This window comes from Sorex fumeus, unplaced genomic scaffold, assembly GCF_029834395.1.
Source record: "Sorex fumeus unplaced genomic scaffold, SorFum_2.1 ptg000081l, whole genome shotgun sequence".
In the NCBI taxonomy this organism is placed as follows: Eukaryota; Metazoa; Chordata; class Mammalia; order Eulipotyphla; family Soricidae; genus Sorex; species Sorex fumeus.
The window spans coordinates 2,181,407-2,208,534 of record NW_026606138.1 but is presented as its reverse complement, the minus strand read 5'-3'; the positions used below and the strand labels follow the sequence as shown (position 1 = coordinate 2,208,534).

The following is a 27,128-nucleotide window of genomic DNA, read 5'->3' as shown; positions in this document are numbered from 1 at the left end:
GCCAGGAATTGAAGCCAGGACCTTATACATACAAGATATAATGGTTTACCACTGAGCCATATCCCCAGTCTGATCCTTGTAGTTTTTTTTTTTTTTTTTTGCTCTTTGGGTCACACCTGGTGATGCTCAGGTATTACTCCTGGCTCTGCACTCAGGAATTACTCCTGGCGGTGCTCGGGGATCATACGGGATGCCGAGGATTGAACCTGAGTCAGCCATGTGCCGGCAAATGCCCCCTAGTGACTATTCTATCACTCCAACCCATGATCCCTGTAGTTTTAAACAACAATATTCTTTAGGGCTGGAGCGATAGCACAGCAGGTAGGGTGTTTGCCTTGCATGCGGCCCACGCGGCCGACTTGAGTTCGATTCCTCCACTCCTCTCAGAGAGCCTGGCAAGCTACCAAGGGTATCTCTCCCGCACACTTCAAAGCCTGGCAAGCTACCTGTGACGTATTCAATATGCCAAACACAGTAACAACAAGTCTCAAGCAGGCACATTACTGGTGCCTGCTTGAGCAAATCAATGAACAATGGGAGGACTATGCTATAGTGGTACTTTTTAGTATTTAGTTTTGTGCTATATAATACAACATTTTACTAGAAAACTGATGTGCTTTAATTGCAACCCATCCTCATTTATTGTACTCAGCATTTCAGTGTTAGGCAATGACAGTGCTCTTTCCTTCTGTAAGACTCCAAAGACTGGGATTCCTTTGATGAAGGCCTTATATGTATGCTCCTCATTGGTTTCTGGTGGCTGTCTGCTGTTACTTGGCATAGTTAGGGGCCACAATGATGAAGGAAATAATTCCTGTGCAAGTTGTGGAAGGAAGACTACAGGCAAGCTAGGCAGATTCCATCTTTCCTAGCACAAAGAATCCTCAACAGTCAAGGGCATAGCAAGCAATTCTAATATCCAGTCACTCTGGGAACAGAGAACAGATGGTCTGGCAGGATGCAAATAACATGGACTTTGGGGGATAAGCAGAACTGACTCCTCTTTAGATCTCTCCCTCTTAAGCTTGCCTAAATTCCTCAATCTAAGTCTCATTTTTCCATCAGTAAAACAGACAATATTTATTTATTTATTTATTGAATCACTGTGGGAAAAGTTACAAAGCTTTCAGGTTTAAGTCTCAGTCATGCAATGATCAAACACATTTTCCTTCACCAGTACTTTTTTTTTTTTTGCTTTTTGGGTTACACCCGGCAATGCTCAGGGGTTATTCCTGGCTCTGCACTCGGGAATTACTCCCGGGATGCTGGGAATCGAACCCGGGTCAGCCACACACAAGGCAAATGCCATACCCGCTGTGCTGTCACTCCAGCCCCTCACCAGTACTTATTTTTCACCACCAAGAACCCCAATATACCCCCCTCCCGCCCCTAAAACAAACAATTTTGTACCAGTGCATAGTAATGATTCTTGAAGTGTTATTCATTTTGTGGTTTTTCCATTTTACAGATGAGAAGGATGCAGAAAGGTGAAAGGATTAGCTCTTTCTCAGATGAAGTAAATGACAGACAGTGTCCTTGAACTTTGGTCTGCACTCCAGAGTCAGTGCTCTCCAATGCCTGATTTGTATTACACTTGCAGCTTCCTGTCTCTTGCGGTGGCTGTATGATGTTAAACACTGATCTTATGTAGGGAAGATTTCAGTCACTGACAGTGATTATTATGAGAGATCAGGGAGCTCCACCGAGCTGCAATTCTATCAAGAGGTTCAGTTTCATTTGGCCTCTTATTGTGACAGGGCCCCCAGTTCCCAGGTAAATCTTCTCAGCCCCATTTCCACATATCAGTAGTTAGTGTCTCCCCTGAAAGTGAGAGATGGAAGTGGTAGTGGTGATGGGTGGTGACTAGAAAAGAAGCTTGACTTCATGAATAAAGACTTAAAATAGAACACTGCTCAGAGCAGCTGAGCGGCAAGGATGGCTTTCCCCACTAAATGTTCCTTTTTCCTCAATTTCCAGACGTAGAGTCATCTTCCTGGATTCTTAGTCTTACCCGGAAAGAAATAGATGAGAAAGTACTAGCCCTTTAGCCCTAATGTTCAAGAGGAGTTTGCTTTAATAATGTGGGGAGGAAAATCAAATGACTCTTTAAAGGCAGCCCTGACTACCCACAGCTGACTTGGGAGTCGGTAAAAACCTCATTTTTCGTTCTGGCATTCGAGAGCTGACCTTTAAAATCACCACATCTGGGGAGAATGTGTGATTTGATGCAGAACATTTTAGGGCACACCAAAGGATGAATGACTGAGAATGTGCTCATCAGTTTTCTTCTCCTTCAAGGAGCTCAGAATTGCGTACATTATAAAAGTCAGTTTTTGAGTGTTGAAAGTAGGTATCTGAATTGCAAGTCATAAATGCCCAAAAAGAGAGGGAGGGAGGTGTGTGTGTGTGTGTGTGTGTGTGTGTGTGTGTGTGTGTGAGAGAGAGAGAGAGAGTGGACAGAGTGAGACAGAGAGAGAGAGAGAAGGAGAGAGAGGGAGAGAGAGAGGGAGAGGGTGAAAGAGAGTGAGAGAGAGAGAGAAAGTGCCTGTCACAGAGTCAGAAGTGGGTAAGGGGGTGGGAGAGAAACTGGGGACATCGGTGGTTTCAAAAAATTTACACTGGTGAAGGGATGGATGTTGAAACGTTATATGACTGAAACCCAATTATGATGAACAACTTTGTAACTGTGTATCTCATTGTGATTCAATCAATTAAAAAAATTTTTTTTAAATGTCAGTTACTGGACACTTCCAAACCACATTAGGTAAAGAACATATACAAATGAAATGCTGATCCCTGTACCTGGTAGGAAAGTGGTTGTGTGTGTGCGTGTGTGTGTGTGTGTGTGTATGTGTGTTTCTTTGTGTGCGCGTGTCCTCAGGAAAAAGGTTAGCCCCTTCAAGGTTGCTGTTTATATAAGTTTAGCAAACGGGCATTTGGAAAAAGATAGAATTGCTTTAAAGAAAGAATCAAACTTTGAGAATCGCTTTGATATGGAGATGTTGCACTGAGGCTCATGCACTACATCTGGAGTCCGAGGAGTAATATCAGTGAATATGAAACCAGCTTTTGAATTGTGAAATGTGAAATGCCAGCAGGTCCAGCAAGCACTAAAAGGGAGTCTATTTATATTCATAATATCCTTTTTATAGAGCCCCAGAATTTGGGGGAACACAGAATTGGAAGGATGGTCATCTCACAATTCATCTCCAGGAGAAAATAGCATCTGTCTGCTCTTGTGTGTCATTATCTGTTAAATGGAGGCCTGGGCTGTGATGCTGATTGAAATTCTTCCTTGTTGCTAATTCTGAGTAGTCCGGGCCTGGAGGCACTTCAGGGATTGGCTCTTTCACAGTCAAACTCCTCCATTCCCTGATCAAGCAGTTAGCATTTTCCCTGGCTAGTTTCCCGTTGGCTGCAACCTTTAGCTGAAAAACACTGCCCCGACATTTTTGGACGAGGACACAGATGTCAAAATCAGTGGGTTTTCAGAGTTGCTGCTTCTAGTGAAGCCACTTAATCACTAGACTGCTGAGCTTCTGCTGGAGATACCTGACAATCAACCTTCATCCCGTCCTCCGAGGGCCTCGGAGGCTGTGGTTCCTCCTGGATGCGCTTGACCTGAGTGTGGAGGGAGAGCAAGGAGCACATGGGTTTCTGAGGCTATAAGTGGAAACAGGAGTTGATGACTAGAGTAGGGAGTTTTTCATCTCTCCAAAGCCTGTAATATTGGAACATTTGCTGAAGGTAGTAGTTACTGATCTGGATGATTGGCCCTGACTGTTGGCTTCGCCCACTGGGACGCTCTTCTTGCAGAATTACTTCCCCACTCCCATCAATATTTGCTGAGCAGCTGTTCACGGCAGACAGTGTGTTTAAGACAGACATCTAACTGCACCAACAGTGAAACAAGCAGTCCTGTCTCTAGCCTCAGGCAACTCAGTGTGGTGCAGGCAAATATGGGTAAACAGGGTGTGGGAGAGAGCTCAGTTGCGAAAGCACCTGCCTTGCAAACTCAAGACTGTGGGTTCCATCCCTGGTGCTGCTGCGTGCACCCAGTGCAATCTTCTTCTGCAGTTCGGGCTTGGAGGCACTGCTTAGATGGACATCTCCAGCTCCATCACTAAAGAATGCAGTTCAATGGATTGTGCAATCTTGCAACCAGGAGAGTGACCCCCTTGAGCACACAGATATGAACATCCCCCCCTCATGCCCCCTACCCCTGCACTCAGCACTATACTCAGATGGTTGCACAAGTCCTACAAGTAAAGGAGAACAGCTGCAGGGGAGCCTGTGTGCCAGTGCGAAAATGGAAAGGAGTGTTCAAGCTCCACCTCCAAAGACCCCTGGTCTTCACTTTAGCATTGACAGGGGAGGAGGAACTGGTATTTCAGTAAGGATCCAGGCATGAACACCAGGGGTGTGAGGACAACAGTGAGCCTGCGGGCAGGAGGGAACAAGGCAAACAGACTGGGTAACTGGAGAATGTTCTGGACAGAGGGGAGGCCTCATGCAATGTGGACGGGGTGAGTGAATTAAAGGCAGCGGCAACTGGTTCCTTGTGGGATGAGTGATACGAAGAGGGATGCGAGATGTGTCGGTAGGAGGCAGCCTCACCTTCTACAGGGTCTTTTCTGTGGGATGTCCCAGTCTGGCCCTTTCCTCTTGGGTGAAGAGGAGGGTTTTGAGAGGGACAGCACAGTCCTTTGTGACCTGACACTGAGCTTTGAAAGCAGCATTGTTTCAAGTTCTAGGGCAAGCCAGGCTTGGGGACCTTGAGGGAAAGTGGTTGGGCATTCCAGAGCTGTCTGAGAGGAAGGCAGAGGGTGTTTCTTTTTCATAATCTTAAAAAAAATTATTTAAAAAAGTCTGTTAAAGTCTGATGTAAGAAACTAGCAATAGTTAAATGATAATAAGTCCGGTGGCCTTTGAAGTTGAAATGCTCAGGATAAGAAGGGACAATAAAACCGAAATGGCCAGAGGGTACTTAAAACCATCCATTTAGTCTTGAAAGCAACTAGAATGATATAGGAAAAAGTAGTTAAGAAACACACACAGAAATCCTCACTAAAACAACACTGCTGAAAATCGCCTATGTCGGTGTATTCTTCAATAAAAGTTGTTTTCTGCTGACGCCTTTTTTTTCCCTCCTCCGACGGAAGTTCCTCTTATATTTGATGATCAATTTTCCACAAGGTTTGCCATAATGTGTCCCCAGAGCTTAGGTTTTTACATTTTAATTCATTCGTTCTTAGCTTAAGACAATATATGCTGGTTTTCACGACTCAAGGGGTCATCTCATTCAGCTGACAAGACATTGCTGAGATCCCAAAATGTTTCTCTCTCTCTCTCTCTTTCTCTCTCTCTCTCTCCCTCTCTCTCTCTTTTTTCCCCTCCTCTATTTGTTTTTGTCTGTTGTGGTTGGAGGAAAACAACTGGTAAAAGAGGCAGCTTCTACCGGCACTAGTGAAGCCTGGGGTTCTGGCACATTCCACAAATGTCCTAGTGTCTGCCTCCTGTGGTGCTCATTCTGGGTTCTCATAATTCTCTCCTGATCTCTCTGCAATATTCTTTCCGGTAGCTTCCCTCTTCCTGAAGCTCCTTGAAGAGCCTACTTACCCATCTGGGTCTCAAACCAGTTTCATTGCCTTCCCGGTTCCCAGACAGGTCCAGCATCAAGCAATTTTAAGACACTGTGAGATGTTTTAAGGTGGGATTAAAAACAGAGGAGCTTTATTATTGTTTTTATTTATTTTCTATTGAATCACCGTGAGATACACAGGTGCAAAGTTTTTGATGACTGGGTTTCAGTCATTCTATGTTCTAATACCTGTCTTTATTATTGTTTTTAATGTTAGCCTTTTCTCTTTGTTCATATTGTTTGTTCTCGGATTCTTGAGACCTTATCTTTAGCTATGTTCGTGGTCTTAGCTAGAGAAAGAGAAAATGATATTTTCTTTGCTAATGACTCATGTTTCAATCTGCTTGTGAATTCAAAGAATGACCTGGCTCTGGCTCAGAATCTGAATATTCGAGAGCAGGATAATTTAATAAAGAACAAAAAAATGTGCTGTGGTGAAGATGAGACTACTGAGAATAATGTTGATTTCCACTCTTGTTTTACCAGGAGCTTAGAAAACAAGCTTAGAAATCCACAGGGCACCCAGATAGAGATATTTGGGCTCTAGAATCTCTGGCCCCCAAGTCTGTGGACCCATGAAGAGGGGAGGATATAAAGTGTGGGGTGAATGATTTGGCAACCCCTCAACTTCAGCATTTGTTGTACTTTACTTATTTACCTTATTTTGCCCTGACTAGTCCAGGGCAAAATATGAAGCACGAAACCCATGTCCCCTCCCTTCTTTTCTATCTCTTGAAATCCTTTTCCAGAGACCTTTTCTAGTCTCTAGTCAGTCTCTTGTTCTGCAAACACAGTCCTGGCACATTCTCCTGTGTGATTTAGTTTTTTATCTTTTTTATCCCCCCTCTAACCCCCCCCCCCATACTGTTTTATTTGAGACACTGTGATTTACACTATGGATTATAAATTGATTTGTATTGCTTTAACATGTGCCATTTTTTCCCCCTGCTTAACCGTCAAGCCTTGTTTTCATCTCAGTCCTACCTTTTTTTTCGTGTCATTAAGGTTAAAGAATTTTTCCAAAACTCCAAGGAAAATTGTTTCTCGTAGACTGAAATTTGTTGTTGCTAAAATTCAAATTCTAACATCTGGGATGAGTGATAGGCGAGGCAGAGAGGACCTGGCATGGTCTTTGCAATTTTCAACAATTGTTCAAGTGTATTCTTTCGGTTTGTATGTTTGTTGGGTAGCTGTGGCGTACCCCTTGCAGTGCTAGGGAGTCATTGTGGTGCCAGCAGTCAAACCTGGACCCTTTGCATGCCACACATATGTTCCAGTTCCGGCACTCAAGTGTACTCTTTGACACACTAGTTGTTCAAACTAAGGGAGATGTTAGAGGAGTCATTGAAAACAAGGCTCTAAGGACAGTTTCTCTGTGTCTTTATCGGCGATTATTAGAGGCATACTTGGGACCCTTGGAGTGGCATTCTTCCTTTCTATGATTTATCCTTTTTCTATGACACAGGCGCCAAATAGAACAGATGCCCGTTAGATGTGTGGGAGCCATATTCTGGATGCCCCAGCTTTGCAGATCTAATCTCCTGCTTAAATGACTAAGTGGTGGTAGGGAGGGCGTGGGGGTAGGATTGGAAGGGAAATGGGCAGCATTGGTTGCCAGGGAGCACTTGGGGATGTGGGGTATTAACTATTTGTATCCATATGGAAATTCTTTAGTAATAGGAACTGTAGTGGCTGACTGGTTGGTAGCAGCCTTTGTCCATAGTGTACTTGTGGATGAGAATTTGAAGTTAGGACACTTAGCCTCACTCTTAGTTCAGCTAAATATGAATTGTGAAATCTAGGCAAATCACTTGAACACTGAGCATTGAGTTTTCCCATCTATAAAAGTAGAAAGTAATCAGGGTCTATGTCAAATGAGTAGTAAGATAAAATATGTATGGAGAGGGGCAGAGAGAGATTACAGGGATTAAGATGTCTTTGCCTTGCATGTGACCAACCCTGATTCCATCTCCGGCACCACATGTGGTTCACTGAGCACCACTAGGAATGATCCCTGAGCACTATTGGGTGTGGTCTCAAACCCCCAAGTCCCTTAATTTAAGAAGTTCTCTTAAACTGGGGAGACTGTATGCAAATTATCCTATCTTTAGATGTTTTAGTGTTAGTGTTGAATTGAGATGTTTAGCAATGACTTTAAATAGTATCATTATATTCCAGATTATTTTCTCAGACACTGAACATTGTATTTCTAAGATTTTTGAGCTGTTTGGCCTGCATTTGTTTATATTCTTTGTCCTTCTCTAATGTTAGGGGGATGAGAAATGTACACAAGTAGTATCTGTGTCATGGTCCAAATGATGCTTTCTATGTAAAGTAGATTGAATTGAATTATTACATCCCAGGTAGGACTTTTTAAAACTGTTTACTTTTTGTGGCTTATCTGTCCTGAGTATGTGGATGATGAAATTCTCAAGGTGGAATGGTGAATGTGATTGTCCAAAAATATATACTAGGAAATGTAAAAATTAACTTTTAATGAAGGCAAAGAGAAAATAGATCATTCTCATATTCTGTCACTCATGTGCTACTTATTGAAAGAAGAATCCTCAGTTTACCCTTGCCAGCTGCTGTGAGCAGTTATTTTTGACTGACCTGTCCTGCAATTTTGACTTCCTGCAAGTTCCTGGGCTTTTTCTGATAAACTGGGAGTTAACAATTGTTCATCATAAAATTCTGCCACAGTGCTTAGGCTCACAGGGACCTATTTCCATTATGCGAAATACCTAAGGCAAATGACCAGATCTTTGTATCCTCTGTAATGCTTGCCAAGCGCCCAATTTTCATTTAAAAGGGTCTACAGGAAAGCCCTTATCTTGAACATCCCCACATTCCTTGTAACACAAAGACCTGGTTTTCCTATAAAAATCTCACAAAATAGCCATAGTTAACTTAGTCCTATACTAAGATTCTCCCCAGTTGGGGAACTTCTTTTCTTTTCTCTTCTACTTTCCAATAAACTTTCCTACTTTCCAAGTTTGAGTCTGAGCATCTTTATTGCTCAATATTTTCATTCTTGAAAAAACTGAAACAGAATTGTGAATGAACAGAGATCCACCACCACTGCTCCAGATTCATCTGCATTATTATTACACTTATATTCATTTGATAGCTACCATGTGCATGTCATGTTCCTTGAGAAAGTAGAAGGACCTAGGGCTCCCTCCTACTTTTTAATAAAATTAAAAACATTTGTGGTAACATTGTAAATGTATAAATACATATGTACAATTTTAATCAATCGAGGATTATAGAATGGCTTTCAATACGAGATTATATAATTATATCAAGGGATGCTGAGAATGGGGAAGTAAGAAGTGAAAACCTCCTTTAAGACTGACTGAAATTAGAACAGTAAATTTCTTTTCCATCAGGAATTTTTGGAAGATGTTGTATACATGTATAATTGTAGTATGTACCTTAGTAAGAAATTCAGCGACAATAAGAGAAAAAAACAAATATTGCATTGTATGCTTTTGATCTCACCATGTGGGGACAGTATTCTTTTGCTGGTGAGTTCTTACCTTTCCTCCTTAAATCTTTTTCACCGCTGATTTAAATAGACTGAACTTTTGCACTACCAGTAGTGATCTGAAGATGGCAGCATTGGGCGAACTATCTCATTTTACGAAGCACCCGCCTGCGTAGCTGGTGCGTTAACTATGTTCCACGGTGGTGTTTGGATTTCAGGTTGTCACTCAGACTTTTTTCTGCCTAATGACTGTATGTATGTAAATTATTCTGCTTTTCTTCAATGGAGGAGCTTCAATCTATCATTCCTGTTTTGGTTTTCAGTTAATGATTATATGTAATTATATTCAAATAAAATATTTATAAATAATTACATATAATTAGTGGTGTGTAAAATTTAGAATTCATGAACGTCAGCTTTGATGAAAGGTAACCTTCAATTTGGGAACTGTTTGTCTTATTATTTGTTTCTGTTTAGAAGACATTAGTGGCCAGGACTGTTTTCCGTAATTCTGGTATTTTTGGTAGATGGTAGGGGGGTGGGAATAATAGGTAGGATATTTATTTGTTAAATCTCTAAGGGAACATATTATAGATTCGCAGCTGGAGAGTATTCAGAGAAAAGAAAATGGTATTTTCTTAAAATTTCAGCAAGCAATTAGTTATTGAATTTTGAAAGGTCTTCAAGGAGTCGTTCAGTTCGACTGCAGGCAGACTTTGCATGGAAAATCAGACAGAAGACATAGGCTGCCTTCCTCCCCCCTTCCCTCTGCCCCTACATCCCGGTAGTTGTCATGTCTAGAACCTTCTATACTCTCAAATGGTATTTAAAACAGAAAATAGACAAAACTTATCTTTAAGTGTACACAATTAAAATTTTTCCAGTACCCAAGGTGTAGGTGTATTTTGCAGTTTCTCCTTTTCTACTTGCTACAAATGGAGTTGCAAATGGAAAGCTGCCTCAAAGCAAAAGATTTAATTCTCTGGATAGAGTGAGCTAGAGGAGGTGATAGGTACTTTCCTGGGCTCAGGACAGCAGGAATCCAGAGGGAAAGGTAGGATATGAGCAGATGAATCTGTGTAAGGTCAGTGTTTCTGGAAGGCTTCTCATGTGGGGTGTGGGTCCAGAGAACATTCTTCATGATATACAGTCACTCTTTACTCTGAGGTTGTCCTGATTCTAGAAATACTCTGATTCTAGAAATACCCAAACCTAAGATATATTGGTAGATTTAACTTTAAGCCTTTAATTCAGTTTATGCAGATCTTTTCATTCCTTCCTGAAAACAGAAGGGGGATGTCGAATCTATGTGAAAACTGTGATATGATACACTAGAATATTTTTCAGGAACTTAGTCTGTTTTGATTGTGGTTATAATCATGATCATACTTTGTATATGCAGTGACACAACAGGAGGAAATTAAATCTGAACTTAATAGACTGACTTCAATGTTTGCGTAGCTGGCTTCATGTGTGCATTTTGAAGTTTTTTGAATGTGATAGTATATTTATTTTTTTCCCTACAAACACCTTTGTGTTCAATTTGTCATTCAACTTATTATTATTGCTATAAATTTTTATTGCTTGAATAAAACCCAAAACCTCACATATGCGAGGCAAGTGTTCTACCATTGAGCAACATCTCTGGCCATGAATTCAGTGTCAAGGAACCAAGGATTTCACACTATGTGTTATAAATAGCAACGTAAATAAATCAGACAAAGATACACTACAGAGATGTCATGTGATCTTAATTTTTCCTCTGTTTTAGATTCTTTCCATTTTGGTAATAAAGGAAATGAAACATTAACTTTTTTTTACCAAAAAATTACCTTGAAAACTTTAAAAAAGAACATATATCTAAATAGAATGTTTTAGAAAGAAAACCCTTATTGGTTTTTATTGAGTATCATAGTTCCTTGCAGTATTACTTCATCATGTCCAGCACCAGAGTGTCAAGATCATTCCACTATGGTCCCATGGTCCTAACCCCCCACACCCCTATCTTCAGCATCCTTAGTTCACAGTTCTGCTGACTCCCCATATCAGGATTTGTCTCATCAGGGACATCCCTTGCTTCTGCTGCTGCATCCCTTGCTTCATTTCATTATATTCCACATATGAGTGAGATCATATGGTATTTGTCTTTTCCTAGAAGCTCCAAAGTAACAGATGTCTAGCTCTTTAATGTACCAAACTCTAGATCTCTTAAATGTTATCACCTAGACTGTAATTTTTTTTTACACAATCCTGAAAGACAGACTTGAGGGTTATATTTTAGATATTTAACATGTCTTTGTATTGGTTATTTGTATGATTCTGACTTCTCCCTTGTATTCAAGTAGTCAAGTACATATAGTCAAGTAGCTAATTAGAACTCCCTTCTTCCTTATATAATAGTCAAGTATATATATAGTCAAGTAGCTAATTAGAACTCCCTTCTTACATCCATTCAAGTCATAGTCTAAGTCATTCACCACCACCCTTGATCCTTGATCCTTCTGCCTTTGAAAGGATCTGTCTGCTCCTATAGTCTCAAACTCCTCTGCCCAGACCCCCGCCGCCCCACCATACACACCACACACACACACACACACACACACACACACACACACACACACACACCTCAGCTCCCAATATGTTCTTTATTTAGCACCAGGAATGTGTTTTGAAAACAAATCAAAATGTTCTCTTTCCTGCTTAAAACCTTCCTATGAATTATCATTGTCCTTGAAAGTACAGGTCTGTTCCTGCCTCAGTATCTTTGCACTTGTTCTTTTCCCATTATGTTATACACCCACAAAGGAATGAGAATTGTTCACCCCAGATCTTTTCACAACTGACCTTTTTGTTACTAAATGAAGGGCTGATTTTTCAAGAAAGTTATAGCTTAAATTTCATTCCCTCAGAGATGCCTCTCCTGCCTCTCCTGATCACTCCATCTGAATAACTGCTCACTGCTAAAAATGTAAACGTATGGTTTTATTATTTACATACCATATTTCACTTATATTATTCTGTATATTGGTTTTTGTTGTTGTTACTACTGTTGTCTGTCTCATTCTACTAGCATACATTCCTCATGAGATCAAGTGCTTTGTTACATTTTTCATTGTACATCTTCAATGGTTAGGTGACATATATGATGTATTAAAAGAGTATTAGCAGAAGAAATGAATGAATAGACAGGAAAGCTACACATAGAGCGGATATAGTCAAGTAGCTAATTAGAAATAGGGTTGAGACTAGAACTCAGGCAATCTATAATGTTTCTTTCCTCCAGGTAATGCTATTGAACAACTAGCCTATTTTCATTCATTCATTGACTATTTATTTACACAGCAAATAGTTCTTGAGTTCTTGAGTATTCATAGTTCAGATATCATTCTGTGCCAGTGGTTCTAAATTAGGAGTGATGTGATGTCCATTTCTCTAGATATTTTCCAATGTTAGAGATATTTGTATTTGGGATCTTCCCAAGTGGTACTCTGGGAGCCTCTGGTTCACTCCCAGTGATATGAAGCTATCTGGGGTAGGGGGTCAGTGCTAGGACCCGGGGACTAGATGCTGCTTTAGTCCTGTAGTACTGGTGGTACTAAGATGTACGGGGATGTTTTTGGTTCCTACAAAAACATGGGATGGAGATGCTTCTGGCATCTAGTGAGTAGTGAGGCTAGGGATGCTGCTAAACATCCTTTAAGATACAGTACAAAAAATTGTCCTCTCTTGGGTTGGGGAGATAGTATAGCAGCAACTTGCTTGCTCATGACTGATGCATGTTTGACCATCACTGGGTGATTCCTGAGCACATAGCAATGAGTAAGCCCTGAGAAAATCTGTGTATGGCTCAAAAGGCAAAAACAAAAACAAAAGAAAATAACCCCTCAAATAAAGTTCCCATCAAATAAAGCCCTTCTTCAAAAAGCAAACAAACAAACAAACAAACAAACAAACAAACAAACCACCTTTCCTGTCTAAAATGTCAATAGTGTTGAGGTTGGGTAACCCAGTTCTGGAGAAGCAGAGACACCTGTGCTCATAGATTATTGTCCTGTGTGTGGAGGCAGATGTCAATGGAAATATTGTATATAAAGAAGTTAAAGACCATGAAAGGATGGATAAAGAATGGAAAAATGGGAAGTCAAGTCAGAAGAGAGGAAGGAGGAATTCTTGCTGGACACTGTGGGAGGGGACTGGAGAAGGAAGGGCTATTGTTTTAGTATTATTGGGCGGTGTACCAGGAAAAGAAATTTGCCTCCAGAGTTTCAACTCCATGACCGAAAATGACTACTCCTCAGGTCTAGCCCAGTGCTGCATAGCAGACAGGCTCTTCAAATTCAGATATCTTCATCACACTGAAAAAAAGGTATCAACCAATACTTCAGATCTGAGGAACATCTTAACCTCCAAATGAAAATAGAGCAAACTGCCAAGGGCTGGAAATTATTATTTTTTTGCCCCCCTTTAAGGAGTGTTTAAATTTTCCTCTTTCTAACACCTTCAGCTCTCTATCATCACCAATGCAGGACAGTGCTAATTTGATGCATTTTTTATTGCTCATTGTCAGTTTCCCTTGATTTTTCTTTCAGAGCAATAATAGTGTGATATTAACGTTTCTCGGGAGCTTTGTGCATTTTTCAATTGTACGGAGATTTATGTCTGTCCATGTTGATTTGTTAAACTCGGTAGAAGCACTTGTAGATTTTAATGTCTTGGGGAAGCTGTAGCAGTTGATAATGATAAGATTGGGACACTGAAATGGTTCTAACTTACATATGTATACTTGTATGTATGATCTTATTTATATATGTATATGTGGATATAGACACATGAGCACACATATTTATCTGTGTGTATAGTACATGGAAATGCGTTTAATGTTTTTCACTAAAATCCTTAACAGTGGAGTCATAGATTTGGTAAGTTGTTGACATGTGCTTGCTTTCTTGGTCTCTGTTTTCTTTACCATAATTTTTAAACTAATGATTGGAACCTAGTAGTTAATTAAATTTTTTTTGTTGTTGTCAAATAAATAAACAAATTGCAAAAATCAATTTAGAATTACTGGATTTCAAGTTATGTTTCCATATTTATATTTACATGAACTTATTTATGCCACTGAAACACAACTTGATAAATATAGTAGCATATTCTTATAGTGTGATCACTGTGACATATTTATTTCCAAATCTGTGCTTTTTATTTTAAAAATGATTGTAGGGGATATGATTTGTTTGACTCTTGTGTGTTTCTGTATCCAGGAATCATAAGATTTTCAGCTATTAATACATATATTTTTCATATATTTTTAACCTAGGAAGGAATTATCAAGCAGGAAAAAATGTTTTTAAAATATTCTTGAGTGAAATATATCTCAATAGATTGTGCTAAAAATTATGTACAGTGCACCATTTAATTTGGGTGCCATTTTACCTTATAGGAGAACATGTTGACTAGGTCCTTTTTTTTTCCCTCAGTGCTATTTCTTCACAATCGAGTTTGGCCTTTGCAAGCAAGAAGGGCAACTGCGGGCATATGGAGCAGGACTGCTTTCCTCCATTGGAGAATTAAAGGTATGAAGCTGTGAATGAAAATATCCTTCCCAAGCAAAATGGTTCAAGGTCATGGGAAATATTGATTTGTTTGTCTGAGCATTTCTACTTGAAGATACCCCATAAATATTTAATACAGAGGCTTTGGCACCTCATATGTGGGTGTTGACCTAACTTTTTGCACTTTTGAAAATGGGTCAGACCTTTCTGGGTTTGTGGTGTGACTTAAATGGATGAACAGCCATGTGAACAAATCAGCAGGAATGACAAATATGTGCTCAACTGTTGACTAACACATGGATGGCCTAAATATAGTGCTAAAAAGTGGGCAATGAACTAGTAGTCATTGAAATTCTCTTGTTAGGAAAGTATTGGCTGCTTTCCATTCTGTGACTTTAATGGCTCCCATGAATTCCCCACTATTTATTTCTCCAAAAGGAATTTGAGGTAGTTTTTAGCTTTTTCAAATTAAAATATATTATGATATCTGTTTGCAATTTGAAAACATGCAACAAAATAATTATAGTCAGAGAGGTTTGTAATTATGAGTAGTGGTATCTTGCAGATAACTCGTTTGGGTCCTAAAATGCAGTGAGTGATCTTCAGAAAGGGTGAAGCCTGGAGCATTCTGACAACTTATAGACTCTGGCTACTTAAGGATTGTATTTTATACTATTAGGAGATGGCATGTTATTTAATTAATTGTTTAAAGTAAATAATGGGTCTCATTCCCCTGACCCTGAAAGAGCCTCCAATAAAGCAGCGTTGGGAAGGACGAGTAAGGAGAAGCTGCTGAAATCTCAGGGCTGCGATGAATGGAGACATTACTGGTGTCTGTTCGAGCAAATCGATGAACAACGGGATGACAGTGATACAGTGATAAGTTATTATTTTAATATATATTTTTAAAGGAGTCATGCTTATAAAGCTGTTCATGGTAGAGTTTCAAGAATACCATGCCCCAACCCCAAACCCGCCATCAGTATCAACTTCCCTCCTTCAATGTCCCCAGGTTCCCTCCCTCCCAACTTGCCTTCTTAATAGTGTGAGTTTTATGGAGATAGAAAGTTTTGGTGAATTTTGAAAGCAATATGATATATAATCTGGAAATGGTGATGATTGCAATTTTATTCTAGTTTTTGATTATTCAGATTAAGATTAGTAACATGGCTATTTTTAGGATTTTAATTTTGAGTATTCTTTTGAATATTTAATTTTTACTACATAATATAATTGAATTTTTTTTTGATTCTTGGAACTTTTTGGTTGCTTACATTCTTTTGTTTTCAGGTCATACCCAGAAGTGCTCAGAATTTACTCCTGGTTCTATGCACAGGGATCATTTCTGGCAGGGCTCAGTGGACTAGCTTGTTTGTATTCTTGAAAGATTTATAATTTCCCTTCCCTTTCTTCCCATCGCTCCCTTCCTCACCTTTCTCTTTCCCTCTACTCCCCTCCTCTCCTCTTCTCTCTTTGTTTTGTTTCTGAGCCGTGCCCAGTAGCACTCAGGGGATAGTCCTGGCTCAGTGTTATAGATCATGAGGGTTAGGGATTGAAGAAAACATGAGCTCCCGCCCATTCAGCTATCACTCCACTCCAAAGATTTACAATTAAGCTGTAGTCTTATTGAGCCCATTCACTTTGTTATTTTATTGATTCATTCCTCAAACATTTGGATGAGTACCGCATTGTGCCAGGTACCATTTCAGACACTAAGTAAATAACAGTCAATAATTGAATAATGAGAATATGAGGAAAATAACATACCTCAGAGAACTTACTATTTTAGGCATATTTAGTATACTGACAATTCTCATGATATCTCAATGAGGTCAAGAGTATGATTACAAAAAGAAGAGTATTATTACCATAGATGATGAAAGGGAAGCACACAGATGTTAAAGAACTATGGAACTTGCTCAAAACTAGGCAGCAAACAAGTGCTGCAGGTGGACCCAAGTTCAAGTGGTCTAGGTGTCAAGACTAGAGCTCTTAACCACTTGGTGTATCATCTAGCATCCCCATTATCACAGAAGCTAGAGTCTAGCATATTTGATAGCACAGTGAGGCAGATGGCTGCTGGCACTGTGGCATCTGACATCACACTGTACTTGGAAATTCCTCTGACAAGTCATGCTGAGCAGTGTGGTAATTGAGAAAAGGTAAGCTGAATCAGCAGAGGCTGAGAACACAGTTGAGTTAATGGACACACAGCCAGTGCTCTAGTCAAAGCCTGCCTGAGGCTCAGAGGGACTGAAATTGACTATAATACTTAATGTAACAAGGGCTGGAGTGATAGCACAGGGGTCAGGGCATTTGCCTTGCATGCGGCCCACCCGGGTTCGATTCCTCTGCCCCTTCACCCCTCTCGAGAGCTCAGCAAGCTACCGAGAGTATCCTGCCTGCATGGCAGAGACTGGCAAGTTCCCCGTGGCATATTCGACATGCCAAAAACAATAACAACAAGCCTCACATTGCAGACATTATTGGTGCCCGCTAGAGCAAATCGATGAACAATGGGAGGACAGTGCAGTGCAGTGCTACTTAATGTAACAAAAGCTTAATGGAATGGGATAAAATTTTGGAAGGAGGAAGGATTGAGGCCGTATGGTTATGTTCAGGGTTTGCTCCTGATGGTGGTGCTCTGGGAGCCACATACTGGGCATAGAAACGAGGTGAGTCACGTGCAAGACCAATGCTTTATCCACCATGCTATCCTCCTGGTCCCAAGTCTTTTTTTTTTTTTAAAGCAAAGATCTTGACCAAATATATTTGGAATTCATCTTAGTGCAGTGGCTAAACTCCAAAGAAACATAATTATATCATACCTCTGCAAGATAGAGGCCTTACACAAGATGCTTCTTGATTTTCCTGGAAAAAGTAGAAAAAAAAACAGATGTAGTTTGTGAGCTACATTTATTTACATTCTTCTCAGTGGGTTTATAAATTATTCCAAAAACAAACGAAACAATCTCTCTTATTGCCCCAACTTTCGACAGGGTCCTCTGGTCTGCTTAATGAGGCATGCATAGGCAGCATTGGGGTGAATCTGTTGTTTTTGCTCTTGTTGGTGCAGACAGAATCATCTGGAATTGGAATTCAGCCAGAAATATGAATACCAAAGGGCATTGTCGGTTGTGAATCTTCTTGTTCTGGTCCATCACCTCTAGTCATTAGCATTCTTCCATTCTCAAATTTCAACACTCCAACCTCCCTATGATGGCTACTTTTGACCATTTTTACAATTCAGAAATTCTTCCTATAAGAAATATCTTGTGCTTGCTCACACAGAAAATATAGCATAAGATACTTTCCTTTGTACCCTCTCACTCAACTCCTGCCTAGTTCCGTGAAAGTGTCCAGAGCCCTCTCACTGGCTTCTGAGCAATTTTATCTTTTATTTGAATGAACAAATGACAGTCCTGGTGCCAGGTAGGGGTAGCTATTAATAGCAGCACAATGATTACTGTGAAAACAGGCTTATAATTATCAATGCACTTATTTTCTAAGGTGATTTTTTTTGTTTGTTTTTGGGCCACTTCAGCAATACTCAGTGATTACTCCTGGCTCTACCCTCAGAATTACTCCTGGCCATACTCTGGGGACCATATGGGATGCTGGGGCATTAAACCTGGGTCAGCCCTGTGCAAAGCAAACACCCTACCCTCTGTACTATTCTGTCACTGTCACTGTCCTCCCGTTGTTCATGGATTTGCTTGAGCGGGCCCATTAACGTCTCCATTGTGAGACTTGTTACTATATTTGGCATATTGAATACATCACAGGGAGCTTTCCAGGCTTTGCCCTGCGGGCGAGATACTCTCGGTAGCTTGCTGGGCTCTCCGAGAGGGGCGGAGGAATCGAACTCGGGTTGGCCATGTTGGCTGCGTGCAAGGCAAATGCCCTACCCACTGTGCTATCACTCTAGCCCCTGTACTATTCTATATGATGAATTTTTTTTTTTTTTGCTGGTCCAACTGTAGTTCAAATCTAGGCCCTAAATAATTTGGTAGAGGTTTTTAACTTTTACATAAGTATTTACAATTCACTTTTCATCCTTGAACAGCAGACATTAATTATTTTTTCTTTAATAGGATTTTTGCATGCCCGTGTGTGTGCGCTTGTGTGTGTGTGTGTGTGTGTGTGTGTGTATGTGTGTGTAGTTATCTCATTTTGGAGTTAATCAAGTATTTCCAAGGAGTATATACATAATTTTATAGTTTGGAAGACTATTTTCATTTTTCACCCTTCTTTTCACAATGACAATGCTAACATTTTGACAATGCTCATTTTTATTTAAGACAGAAACAAAAGAAATGTGGAAAAATGTGTAAAAGCCAACATAAATCTTACAACCATAGTGTACTTGGGTAGAGACTTTCCATGTCTTCTTCAAAATGGCCCACAATTGATAATGAACTAAATCATCTGCAAAATTGACTTTAAAATAAACTTGAAAATAGGATTAACGAATGGCATTTATCCTTGATCTGACTTGTGTCTTTTTTAAAATACTTTTTTCTTTATTATTAAAGAAAAATGTTTGCACTTAGTCTTTTTTTTTTTTTCATTTTAGTCACCCAATTTAAAATTTAAGCTCCCAGATTTCAAGGAACTTGGATTCAAAGTAGGGAAATTCTAAAACAGTGATTGATAAGAGTCTTTGTTGGTTCTGTTTTGCTAGGAGAATAATAGTGAAGCTCATTAACATTAGGTAGAAGAAAATAATTGTTCGTTAATTGAGTGAATCTATCTCAAAAAAGTGAATCCATCTCAAAATGCAAGAGGAAATTTCTTTTTGTGTGTGTGGGTATGGGAAAGATCTAGTTCTTTTTTTTAGATCTAGTTCTTTTTTGAACTAGTTCTTTTTTGAACTAAATCAACTACTGCCTCATAGTAGTTGCTAGAATATGACATACAAAACTATCTGTTCTGCTTTTTAGGTTTTCACCATGGTTTAAACAATTACTGTATGGGTGTTTTGATTTGGTATATCTTTGAAGAGCGAATTTGCTATATTACTCTTATATGATGATTTATCAACATTAACAGAACACCTTGATATTTATTTCAGTATTTGTGTTTACTGCCATTTTTAGCAACTTTTTAAAGAATTGCCAGGCTGCCACGCTGGAGAGAGAGAGAGAAGACTTGAGATATCTGTGGATTCTCCGAGGTTATCTAGAATGTAAGCGGTGAAATTAGTAGGACTCCCTGTTTATAAGTCTCCCACAACTACACCCTGTTCATCTGGCTCATGCCTGCCTTTCTCCTCCCCTCCTCTTTCTTGAAACTAGCAGTGTAGTAATGACAGAGCAAATGTAGGACTTTTGGGTACCAGATAAGAATTGATTGAACAGAGTATTTGTCCTCTTGCCCCTGTACCTTATTCAAACTCATGAATCACTTTCAAAATTACTTATTGAGTAAGAGAATACCATGCTATTGTTACTCAATTGAATGATAGAAATGTTATATCATTTTGCTTGGTTAGCAGGAGAAATATTTAAAGGAGATATATAAATACTATAGACCTACATACATCTGTGTGTGTGTATGTGTATTTGTTCTGATGTGGGAAAGAATGATTGTAGTGTGAGTATAGAAATATTTACAAAATCTTATTTAGAATCTAGGGCTAAAACTACCTCTAAATCTGACTTTAACCATAAGATTTCCCCCAGATTTAACCTGTATTGATTATATCTACTATTATTGAAATATACCTGAACTGTGTCATTGCAAAGATGGTTGACGGGAAGATTTTAAATTGATGAGGCCTGAGTAGGCAGTACTGCAGCCTAGGATATGGAAGCCTCAGGACTGGGCAGCACTTTCTTTCTGTAAAGAAAGGATTTGTGAAAATTTGTGAAATCTGTTTTATTTCATCACTAGGTTAAGTCCATGTCTGAGGATTTGCTAGGCTGGTTGTTGGTAGTTGAGCCTTTTCTTGTTTGATGTTCAAACTGTTTGTAGATGGCTTTTTTGTCACTTGTCTATTTAATTTGATGTGCTCCTACTGGAACTTCAGTATTGTGAAATTTGGAGGTGTTGTGTCCAGAAACTCCAGGATCTGTAGAACTTGGCCAATGAGTTGAGATGGCAGCAACTGTGGGAGGTGAGTGTGGCTGCTAGGGCTTTCAGAAGTAAGAGGTGGGGAGGGAGGCTACTTTCCTCAACTCCGAGAACATCTCAGAGCTCTCAGCCTAAGCACTAGAGTACCTGGAGTTTTCTTTGTGTCTCTCTGTGGAGATTAATAGTGAAGGAGTGGAGTTGGGTCTCTGACATGGAGGTGGCATTGGGGTGCGAGTGTGGCTGCCAGACCTTTGACAGAGTGGGTCCCTGGCCCTTCCCACTCCTGGGGGCGCCCCAGAGTTTTCAGCTGGGAGACTGATTTGTCCATGAATTTTAACAAGCTGTATAAAATAAATATTATGTGAGTCCTAAGGGAACAGGCTTTGGGGGTGATTGGGAAAATGCGGACAGTGCTGGCGGGAAGGTCACTCTGGTGATGGGATTGGTGTTGAACATCAAAGCCCATAACAATCATGTTATGAACAACTTTGTGAACCGTGGTATTTGAATAAAGTATTAAAAAAATCCATGAGGCAACAAACTAGCAATTAAAAAAAAAGGGATTCCAGAGATTGGAGAGATAGTACAGTGGTAAGGCACTTGCCTTTCATGTGGTCAATCTGTGTTCAAACTCTGGGATCCCATATGGTCTCCTGAGCCCTGCTAGGAGAAGTTTCTAAGTGTAGAGCCAGGAGTAGATTACCCCTGAGTATTGCCAATTGTGCTCCTCCCACCACCAAAAAAAAAAAAAAGGGTTCCAGACCTCTGGAGAAGAGCACTGCCTCACTAGTTTATGGTACGGCACATTCACATGTCTTTCAAGCACCATCTTGAGACTGAATGATGGTTGTTAGCTAAATCTATTGAGCATTTCCCATGGGCTCTCCACTTCTTATGTATTGCCTTGTTTAATCTCTATCACTCTGGAAATAGAATTTTATATTAATATTTCCAGTTTTCAGACAAATTCTGAAATAGGCTTATTCAGTGTAAGTGAGAGAAGTGAAGTAACTTGTCTGAAATGATGAAAGAATGCAGGAAAGAATGGATCTGAATTTCAATTTCCTTACATTCAGTTACTAGCCAATAATCTTAGGCACCTCATAATATTTTTTACTAACAATTTAACAACTGGATTCTGGAAAAAAAGTTGGTGTGGTAAAGAGATTTTGTATTTAAAGACTGAAACGGCAAATGAGTCAATTTACAGATCAAAGCCAGCGACTTGATAATGTCGCTTATTCCCCTTGAGAAGGGTGGTAAGGTCATCCTCAGACAATGGGAAAGGCTACTATGGTCAATTTATGCTGGGTGAGTGGAGAAGGGAGAATGGTATGGACTGCTGTGTATTCGTAGACTGTATTAAAAATTTTATTGCAATAAGCTTTAGCACTCATCTTAATTAATCTTTGTGGTTTGTCAATGAGATTGTTTCTCAACCTAGATGAGTTTCGTTCATTGGTAACACGCCATCACAATCGGTATGTTTAGAACCTAGATTGCCTGTCTCCTAGTCTTAAGTTCTATTGTTGGCACAATGGGCAAATCCAAAACAGACATTTTTGAGTATTTTGAGTATTCATAAACAGAAGACCTTGTAGGAGCCATCACACAGGATCTATATCATAGACTATAGATGTGATCATCACTCCATTTGTTGGTTACACTGACTTCTACTCCCTCAAATCCAGGTTCCTGTTCTCTAGTCTAGCACAGTGGTAAGGCCTTGCACACAGCCAACCTGGGTTCGATTCCTCCGCCCCTCCTGGAGAACCCAGCAAGCTACTGAAAAGCAAAAGCAAAGCATAGCCACACAGCAAAGCCTGGCAAGCTACCCGTGATGTATTGGATATGCTAAAAACAGTAACAACAAGTCTCACAACAAAGTGAGACGTTACTGGTGCCTGCTCAAGTAAATCGATGAACAACGAGAGGATAGTGTAGTGCTACAGTCTCTGGCCACTACTACCCCCATATTGACAGTACCCAAGAGGATGCACTGTTTTTCTCCATGCAGGAGAGGTTTCTCACAATTAAGAAATTATTGGGTTGAAGGATGTGGTTCAGCAGTAAAACACTTGCCTTCCATATATAAGGCCTTGGTTAAATTCCCAGCATCACAAAACACACCAACAAAAGCAAACAACCCCCTCTTTCAAACCCCCACAACCAAACCAAGCCAATAAAACTCCTAGAATAGTGGGACAGAGCAGGTTCCTGAGAATATACTGCATTTTTCAGAGTTAAAAACAATCAGTTTTCAATCTTCCCTTTGACCATTAAATCAGGTAAGTGATATTTATGGCTATTTCAATCTCTATGTATATAAGTGTATATATTTGCATATATATGCACATATATGTATATAAAAAGACTATATTGGATTTTGATCTTTTTGTCTATGCTCAGGGCTTATTCATGGCCCCGAAGATCACTTCTTAAGGTGCTCAGGGGACATATGGGGTGCCAGAGATCAAACTTTGGCCATGTGCAAGACAAGTGCCCTGCCTACAGTTCTATCTCTCTGGTACCAGAATTCATTAACTTTTGTTGAAGTATTGAGCACTATACCTACTTCCTGGGATTTTACTTGGTCTTTTAAATCTCATGTATCAGTTGTATTGACTGAAAGAGTGTATCTGAATATCCAGTGGAATGATCACATGATGAATTTTTCTCTAACAAAACGGCTCTCAGTTTTTATTCCCACATCCACATTACCTACACAGAGACCTCTCAAGTTGCTGTTGCTAATGTTCTTTCACAGCACTGTGAACCCAAGCAGGGATGTTGTACTGCCTTCTTGTACTTGTCCTTGGCCAGTAGGGACAAGGACACTTGACTCAGCAGGGATGCCCTTGAGGAGTTGTTGCTCAAATGTTCTGCTGCCACTGTCTGCCTGGTCTTCACCGTAGCACTGTGAGAATAGAAAGATAAGGGATACAGAGTTAGTCACTAAGTCACTGTCTTTCCTGTCATATGTACTGAGAGATGAATGGAACAACGCATGCAGTTAAACGGACCCACAGCACATAGCTGCAAAGAAAACAAGTATTTTTCAAAGTCATGGTTAAGCCATCAGGAGCTCTTTTCTTCGCAGATGAGCGAAATATCTCATGAAAGCGCTTTTTATTTCTCAAAATGGAAGGTTTTAAAAAACTTTTAAAATGTGGACAGAATTACTAGTCACGTGGAACTAAAATCTCCTGATGTTTATTACACCATATTGAATTTAGAACAAATTTGCGGGTGTAGTGACCTTCTTATAATGAAGTTATTTTGTGGGGCCCAAACCAGAATGTGTTAGCTCTGCTAGACTCGCTCTCCGTGTTCCTGATTCATGTATGCATTAATCTGGACATGCGACTTTGTGAGAAAGCAAATCACATGCGGGGTAGTTTTCTTTTTCTTGCACGTCAGTCTTTGGTTCTCAATTATATTTTCAAATGTAGGGAACTACGGCCTTCTTCATGGAAGGCTGCAAATCATTTCATGCATTTTGAAATTGTTGCGGGGGAATGCACGAAGAATACTGAACATGAAAGATCTTCAGCATTCCTCTAGGAAATCTTAGCGGTTAGAGATAGAGGAGATAGAAAAGCGCTTAGAAATCCAGAGATTGGAATAGAGATTATCTTTAGAAATGTGCCCTCTAAACTTCTCATCTATAGTTTAGTAAGTGAAGGCACTGAGAGGTGAAATATTTTGCAAGGGTCAACCAATTAGCCAGCAGCACCAGTAAGTGAACAAGAGACCAAGTTTTCTAACTTAGTTCAAGGTTTTTTCCTTTCCAACCTCACTCTCTCTCTAGCACTCTCTGCTAATTAATTTACCCTTAATTTAAGGATAAGATCCTTTTAAAGAAAGAGATGAAATGCAGAGGAGTACTTCTTAAAATATAATTCATAATCATTTATGTCTGAGTCATTTTGGATGCCTTTTGTGATTTGTTCACACATAACAAGCAAGCTCGAGACCCGGAGACCCACAAGTTTCATAGTGATCTGAAGGACACATGTGTTTAAGAGTGAGCTCACCAGGGTCTATAAAGTGGCAGTGAGCATGAGATAGGAAGTAAGTACTGACTTTTAGCATCCTGGACTTTATGGAACATGACCGCTCATTTTTCCCTTTTCTCTAAGTGCAGCCACACAGTGAGCTGAGTGGGACGAAGGATGCTCAGAGTGCAGTTACATTGACTTTCTGATTTTTCTAGTGCCCATCTTGGCATAACTATAACTATTAATATTAGCCCTTTTATCCCTATCTCCTCTGCCCCGACCTGGCAATATTTTGTGCTGTGTTTTGCTTTGAGGAACTTGGTAGAAGGTAAATGAATGCTTTGCAAGCATTATTAAGTAAACAGGCCCACTCCAGACTCTGTTGATATACACTACTTGGCCTCAAAATGTCTCGCAATGAGTCCACAAATAGTTCAGTCAGAGTCTCAATTACTTCTCCACGCAGGTAATTATTACTTCTGCCATTTAAATGAAATTTCAGCACACTGCTTATAGCAACAAATTTAGGTCCATATTTATGTTTTTCCTTCTCCTATTCATAGCATAGATTTAAAATTCCATTTCTGTTAGGATACAGCACTGAGCTATCTTTCCATATGAATTTGGATGATAACAAATAAAATAATACTTTAACCTAATTTTCTCCCTCAGCACATAATAGACTGAAAAAAAATAACTCCCTGGACTTGACATGCAATTTACCATGTTTGTTGGGAGAGTTCCATGTTTCATGCACGCTATGATCTAAGTTCTGTGGAATTAATGATATTCTTTAGAGATGTGCTCTTTTGACTCTTGGCACTTTGATTCTTTTTGTTTTGGGTTGGGAGAGGGACTAGGAAGGGGGGTGAGGTGGGCCCATAGCTACTCCTAGGGATTCTGGACCTGCTGGACTAGACAGTTGAATGCTCAGGTCTGGGCGTGTGAAGCTGCTAGGGCCCAGTGGTGCCATGGACAACGAAGGACAAATCCAATAGTGCTGGCAGGGGCGTGGGGTGTGGCAGTGTGATGTAGTACTGAGATCAAACTCAGGCCTTCGCATCTAAGAATACACTCCAGCCCATGGCATCATGTCCCTAGCCCCTTGCTAAAAAATGTAACACATTTGTGGTATATTTTGCAGCATGCTCTTTCTGACAAAGCCTGTGTGAAAGCCTTTGACCCCAAGACCACTTGCTTACAGGAATGCCTTATTACCACCTTCCAGGAAGCCTACTTTGTTTCAGAAAGTTTTGAGGAAGCCAAAGAAAAGATGAGGTACATTTGTTCTTCCTTCTACGGAAGTTTTTTCATTTTTCTGACTCTGTTTCTGTCTACGTCTGACACCAGTAGTGGTTGATCTCATATTCGTTGTTTCTGTTTATTTTGCAGGGATTTTGCAAAATCAATTACCCGTCCCTTCTCGGTGCATTTCAATCCCTACACACAGAGTGTTGAAATTCTCAAAGACACTCGAAGTATTGAAAATGTGGTGCAGGACCTCCGCAGTGATTTGAACACAGTGTGTGATGCCTTGAACAAAATGAACCAATATCTGGGGATTTGATGTTGGAACCAGTATTGATGCCAGCATTGTATTTGGGGGACTTAGCAGCAACTTGGTCAATGTCATATAACACCATGACTTTCTGTGTAATGCCTTGGCTAGAAAGCATGCGATTTCATCCACCTCTACCTATTTGTAACTCAACTGTATTAATGTGTGAAATCCCACAAGGAACTCAATGACAGATAACCACTCATTGTAGGAAAAATTGTAATACATTTAAATGTCTTAAATAGATTTGACATTCTTGCCTGGTGTCCTTAAACAAACTGTACCTGTTTTAAAATTTGTAACAAATAGCCATGGTATAATTCTAGCTTATGACCTTTACTTCTCAGACTGAGCTTCCCCTCTGTATTCATTAGAAAAATGAAAATAGCAGTGAAGTTGATTCTATTTCTATAGTATTAGTGTTTTCACAGCATTATTTAAGATAAACACAAATTGTATGAAACTTCACATTAATAAAAGATTCAGTATTGCTTCAAAATTTAAATTGCTGAACACACTAGGTGGACTGCTTTTTAGTTTGAGTGTCCAGCATATAAAAAAGAGAGCTTTTTTTTAAAAAAAACAAATGAAATATAGAGGTTTCACTGACCTTGTATAAACAAAGTTGTACCAGGCTTTCCTAAGTATTTTGGAAGAAAATACTTTCAGGAAGAACATTAGGAAAGGCTTAATGGTGGGAAATAAATATCAGAACTATGAATTGTATGCTGGAATAAAGCAAATTACTATGACTTGGGTGTTTAACCTATTTCTCTTTGAGGACAATAAAATCATAGAGCTTTGATTTCAA

General features: G+C 39.7%; 1 protein-coding gene across 1 annotated transcript in view; it reads left to right on the top strand.

Moving 5' to 3' along the window:
• The window catches only part of TPH2 (tryptophan hydroxylase 2), a 119,600-nt gene extending 92,740 nt beyond the window's left edge, over positions 1–26,860 (top strand). The window contains exons 9-11 of the mRNA XM_056130810.1: positions 14,609–14,704; positions 25,904–26,037; positions 26,152–26,860. Coding sequence (XP_055986785.1) covers positions 14,609–14,704; positions 25,904–26,037; positions 26,152–26,326 — 405 coding nt within the window. The 3' untranslated portion in view covers positions 26,327–26,860. The remainder of the gene's footprint in view (positions 1–14,608; positions 14,705–25,903; positions 26,038–26,151) is intronic.
• The last annotated feature ends 268 nt before the right edge of the window (positions 26,861–27,128 follow it).